Below are 6,014 nucleotides of genomic sequence, written 5' to 3'. Positions count from 1 at the left end.
TACCTTGCCCCGTCCATCGCATCTCTTGGATGGCAGTGATGTCAGCCTTTACTCTCACGAGGACATCAACCAGCCGGGCAGAGGCACCTTCCCCATTAAGGGACCGGACATTCCAGGTGCATGCCCTCAAATCATATTCCTTATTTCGTTTGCAGGGGTCGTCATCAGTAAAGGCAGTTCTCATCCGAGGCTTTGCAGTTCTTTTCATTGGGGGGGATTTTTTAAGTGGCGGGTCCCAAACCCAGCGCACAACCAGCTATCCTGGAATGTTTCGCCTTCTCACGTTAGCTCACTCCCGAACGGGTGTTCGGAAGCTACCCAGAGGATACGTGGGCTAATCCCGGCCGTTGTGAGCTGCTTGAACCATATGTAGAAGAATCGTCCTGGCCACTCCCAAGTGAATGGCGATCAGTAACTTTCCCCACTTGCGTGGACTTCTACACATGGAACCATCCTCCGAAAAATAGTATAGTGCGCATAAAAACGGGTCTCCTCGATAAAACAATGTCGTTAGATCCAATTGAATTGGAGTGTCGACTGGACATTTTGAACTCTCATAGCGATAAGCTTATGAAGTGTCAGTCGAAAATTGAAGAAATCGACGAGGAAGACATAGCCCGTGGGGAGTTAGAGGACCTAATAGTGGAAACTAAGTCCGTTATAAAATCTATTCTGGCGAGAAATAAATCGTCAATAGCCGAAACATCCTTTGTTGCACCTCACAGCTCGCGACTACCGAAAATGTCGCTACCGAAATTTAAAGGGAAATATTCAGAATTTAAAAATTTTATGAGTCTGTTCGAGAGTTTGGTGCACAACGATCCTACAATCCCAGACATTGAGAAATTTAATCACTTGGTTAACTGTCTGTCTGGTGAAGCTTTGGGAACGGTAAAGGCCTTCCAAATGTCGGACGAAAATTATTCGAAGGCGTTGGCTAGTCTCAAAAAGGTTTATGACAATAAATGCTTAATATTTTTCGATACAATTTCCAAACTTTTTGAACTGCCAACTATCCCAAAGCCATCTGCGCTTTCATTGCGCACAATGATTGATACAGTGTCGGCTGTTTACGACTCGTTGCTGTCGTTAGGTGATGAGAAAAACATCACAAACGCTATCATAATTCATCTGGTAATGTCAAAAGTCGACACCGTTACTCGGTCAAAGTGGGAGGAACAGTTGGATTATGATAAGCTGCCATTATGGCGTGAGTGTGAGGCAGCATTAAATAAACGCTACCAACATTTATATGCCGATGAAGCCTCAACGCCGAGGCTCAAGCCGTCAAGCAGTCACAGCATTCAGAAACCCCACCTTCATGCGGGAAGGACGAAAGCTGCCTTAGTGACTTCAAATATAAAACAGCCGGTGTGTCCGCACTGTAAATCAAATGATCATAGTATACCCGCGTGTCCTACTTTTAAAACTCTCTCTGCTCAGCAGCGATTTGAGTTTGCTAAATCAGTCCCCTTATGCATAAATTGTTTGCGAAAGGGGCACTCAGTTTCAAAGTGCAAAGCGGATCGGTGTCGTGTTTGCAACCGTTCGCATCACACGTTGCTGCACCAGTACCCTGTATCCTTTGCAACTGCACCACAACTTTCGACCTCGCATGCCATGCACACGACGAGTACGCCAGATCGGGTTATGTTGGCTACAGCCGTAGTCAACGTAAAAGGTAGCTCCGGAGAGTACCTTGCTGCACGAGCCTTGCTGGATTCTGGATCTCAGGTGAATTTCATAACAGAGGATTTGGCGCAGAAATTACGAATTCGTCGCGAAAGTACGACCTTAAATATTATCGGCATCGGAAATGCAACCAAAAAAGTAAGGACGAAATTAAGTACATTTGTAAAATCGCGGGTCAATAATTATGAGTTTTCGGCACAGTTTTGGATAATGGGATCCATTTCAGCCAGCCATCCAGATCGTAACGTAAATATTAATGGCTGGAAAATTCCTAAAAACATTAGCTTAGCGGACCCAGAATTTTATAAGGCTCAAAAGGTAGATCTTTTTTTAGGTGCTGAAACATTTTTCGAGCTTTTAGCTGTAGGCCAGATCAAGGCCAGCTCCAATCACCCAACATTGCAAAAGACACTTTTAGGCTGGGTTGTGTCTGGCAAATACGCCTCCAACCAACGTCCTCCTCCCACAGTCAGTAGCACATTATGCCATACTGAACAAGATCTAGCAAATATAGATTCCATTGTCCAAAGGTTCTGGGCGATGGAAGAAATACCTTCAGGGGCTAGTTCGACAAAATTCACACCTGAACAAATAGAGTGTGAAAAATTTTTCGTAAAAACCACTAAAGTTTTGCCTTCAGGAAGGCTTCAAGTAAGACTCCCTTTCAAAGATGACCGTAAGTTACTCGGTAATTCCTATGAAACCGCGTCTCGGCGGTTTCAGGCCCTGGAGAGAAAGACCTTGAAAGGTCCAGAACTTCGTCAAATGTATCTGGACTTCATGAATGAATACATCGAATTGGGTCACATGAGCCCAACAAATAATAAGATCCCGAGTGAGCCACACTACTTCATTCCGCATCAATGCGTTCTTCGGCCTGAAAGTACGACGACTAAATTACGTGTTGTTTTCGACGCATCAAGTCGTACCTCTTCTCAAATTGCGTTGAATGAAATCTTGATGGTTGTGCCGACCATTCAAGAAGAGCTGTATTCAACACTTCTTCGTTTTCGTTTGCATAAATATGCATTTACGGCGGACATTACTAAAATGTACCGCCAAATTCTCATGCACTAAGAAGACAAAAACTTTCAGCTTGTAGTGTGGAGACGGCATCCATCTGAGCCACTTCAAATCTTTCGACTTAACACCGTAACATACGGCACTGCGCCTGCTCCATTTCTCGCTACACGGTGTTTACAAATGCTCACCGATGCCAATACACATATGTATCCACTCGGCTCAAAGGCAATAAAAGGAGATTTTTATGTAGACGACCAGCTTACAGGATCCGATAATTTCGAATCTCTAGATCTTATTAGAAGTGAGGTAGTTAAAATATTAAACTCGGCAGGATTCAATTTATCTAAGTGGTTTTCAAATCACCCATCATTTTTCGATTGTGAGAGTTCTGAGAAGGCCTTAAACTTCAATCACACAGACTCCACAAAAACACTTGGAATCCATTGGTTGCCGAAGGAAGATTTGTTTCGGTTTGTCTTAAATGACAACTTTACCAGTTTACGAGCCACTAAGCGAAACATATTATCAGTTTCGGCTCGTCTTTTCGATCCTCTTGGTTTACTTGCCCCACTAGTTACCAAAGCAAAAATCTTATTGCAAGAGCTTTGGCTGCAAAAACTAGATTGGGATGAGTCGATGCCATTGCACCTCGACACCAGCTGGGAAAATTTCAAAGCCAATCTACTGCAGCTACCATCAATAAGCATTCCTCGGTTTGTACACACCGAGTCGAGTGCAAGCTGCCAAATTCATGGCTTTGCCGACGCCTCAATACGAGCGTATGGCTGCTGCATATACATACGTAGCCATTCGGCTGGTGGAACGAAATGTACGCTGCTTACTGCAAAGTCTAGAGTGGCTCCGCTGAAGACTAAATCTCTTCCGCGTCTAGAGCTCTCGGCAGCCCACTTGCTGGCCAAATTATGGTCACGAATAGCGCCAATGTTGAGTCGGCCAATTGAAAATATAAACTTCTGGACAGACTCCGAAATTGTTTTGCATTGGATCAAAACGCATCCATCTGTACTACAGACCTTTGTTGCAAACAGAGTGTCCGAAATCCAAGAGTTGACGGATAAAGCTACTTGGCGACATGTGCCAACTAAGCAAAATCCCGCGGATCAAGTGTCTCGGGGTTGTAACGTGGACGAATTGAATAATTCTATCTGGTTTAGCGGTCCACAGTTCCTCCTAGAAGACCCTGCGTTATGGCCAACAAACACCCACTTCCAGCTCTCTCCAGGAGACGAAGCATTAGAGAAGAAACGGAACGCAACAGTTTTAGTTGTTCAAGCAAATGAATCGCATCCAATTATGGAACTCACCAAAAGAGTATCTTCTCATCAAAAACTGCTTCGTATTGTCGCTTACATATTAAGATGGATAAAACGCATTAGAAACCCATCTGCGACATTCACACAAATGCTGACGGCTGAGGATATTAAATTAAGTTTCCTCAAAGTCATTCAGGTGGTTCAACATGTTGAATATGGTGAAGAAATTATGAAACTCACCAAAGGTACCACCCTACCCTCAAGTTTGCAAAAACTTAATCCATTTTTGCACAACTACTCGGAATTGTCGCTGTCGTTTAATTTACTCCGAGTAGGAGGCCGCCTATTAAATGCGCCTCTCCCATATGATGCCAAGTTCCCACTGCTCTTAAGCAAGAACTCGCACTTCGTTACCACATACTTACGGTACCTACATTTTCGAAATCACCATGCTGGAGCAAAGGCATTGGTAGCGCTTCTCCGAGACCGCATTTGGCTGGTCAATGCTCGAGAAGCTTGTAGTCGTACCGTTCGAAACTGCACACACTGCTTTCATTATAAGCCGAAGCTGCAATCCCAAATAATGGGAAATTTGCCTGCCGATAGGCTTCGTGCACTACGACCCTTTCTAATATGTGGAGTAGATTTTTGTGGTCCCGTATATACTACATTGAAAATACGTGGTAGACCCCCAGTAAAAACATATATCGCAGTGTTCGTTTGTTTCACTTCAAAGGCAGTACATTTAGAACTAGTAACAGACTTGTCTTCTAATTGTTTTATTTTCGCCCTAAAAAGGTTCATTGGACGCCGAGGAATGCCGCGGAAAATATACAGCGACAACGCCACCAACTTCGTCGGCGCCGATCGCAAGCTTCGCGAGCTGAGGGATGCTTTCGAGGCCCAACAACCGGAAGTACAGAAATACGCAACGAACGAAGGATTCACCTTCGCCTTTATACCACCCAGGGCACCGCACTTCGGCGGGTTATGGGAGGCGGCAGTGAAGTCCGCCAAACACCTTCTCGTGCGCGCAATCGGCAACGCGCTGCTCACCGCCGAAGAACTACAGACGCTGCTAGTCGAGATCGAGGCCGTACTCAACTCGCGACCCCTGGTACCACTGAGTCAGGACCCGAACGATGGAGAGGCCCTAACACCAGCGCACCTATTAGTTGGGTGCCCCCTTCGAGCGCTGCCACCAGCCCAAGTATCGATGGACCCAATGCGTTGCTGCGACAGATGGCAACTTGTCTGTTGTCTCAAGCAACAGTTTTGGCGACTGTGGTCCAGGAACTACCTGTTGGGTCTTCAACAGAGGAACAAGTGGTTGCATCCGAAGCGCAACCTCGAGCTGAACGACCTCGTCCTGGTTCAGGAAGACAACACACCACCGCAGCAATGGGTGCTCGGCCGCGTCGCCGCAATCGTAACAGGGCAAGACGGCAAAGTCCGCGTAGCAGACGTGGCAACCAAAGCGGGCGTAATTAAACGCCCCGTTCACAAGCTCGCCGTACTGCCATCAGACGTTGAAGGACCATGAGCCTTTCAAGGTGGCCGGTGTTACGCCAAATGGCTTAGAATTTTAATTTTTAATTTAATTTTATATATTTAATTTAATTTTAATCATTATTATAATAATTTGTTAAATTCCATAATTTCTCATAACGTTTCAATATTAAGCTTACTGTTTTCTAAAATACTGTTCAATTTTCGTATATGAATTTAAAAATATCACTATATATGTATAAACACCTATATTACATAAACGTAACAGAGCAATACATATTTACTGTAATTACATAAATTTGAACTCAATCCGTTAGGCTAAGACACTATAAAAACTCGAATTTAGAAATAAATAAATCACTTGTGAAGTTACCACCGAACGCGCTCGCATTTTATTTAACAGGCAATTGTTGTGTTCGCGCATCCTTCCCACGTAAAATAATTTCTCTTAAAAACGCTTAAGAATTTTCAACAACCATTAACCATTAATCATCTTTTATATATATTTCTTGTTTT

At 44.2% G+C, this 6,014-nt stretch overlaps 1 protein-coding gene across 1 annotated transcript; it reads left to right on the top strand.

Annotated features, from left to right (window-relative positions):
* Nucleotides 1-504: 504 nt before the first annotated feature.
* Nucleotides 505-5,532, top strand: LOC128857604 (uncharacterized). The gene is made up of 3 exons (XM_054093355.1): nt 505-951; nt 1,024-2,222; nt 4,788-5,532. The coding sequence occupies exons 1-3, from the start codon at nt 505-507 to the stop codon at nt 5,530-5,532; spliced, it is 2,391 nt and encodes a 796-aa protein (XP_053949330.1).
* Nucleotides 5,533-6,014: the final 482 nt, after the last annotated feature.

Source organism: Anastrepha ludens, chromosome 3, assembly GCF_028408465.1.
Source record: "Anastrepha ludens isolate Willacy chromosome 3, idAnaLude1.1, whole genome shotgun sequence".
Lineage (NCBI taxonomy): Eukaryota > Metazoa > Arthropoda > Insecta > Diptera > Tephritidae > Anastrepha > Anastrepha ludens.
Note: the sequence above shows the minus strand (reverse complement) of the source record. Positions and strands in the feature narration are given on the sequence as shown.

Coding starts and splice junctions, on each gene's coding strand:
- LOC128857604 (XM_054093355.1), top strand. CDS start 505: ATGTCGTTAGATCCAATTGAATTGGAGTGTCGACTGGACATTTTGAAC. Junction 952..1,023: donor CGTTGGCTAGTCTCAAAAAG/GTTTATGACAAT, acceptor ACTATCCCAAAG/CCATCTGCGCTTTCATTGCG. Junction 2,223..4,787: donor ATAGATTCCATTGTCCAAAG/GTTCTGGGCGAT, acceptor CGCCCTAAAAAG/GTTCATTGGACGCCGAGGAA.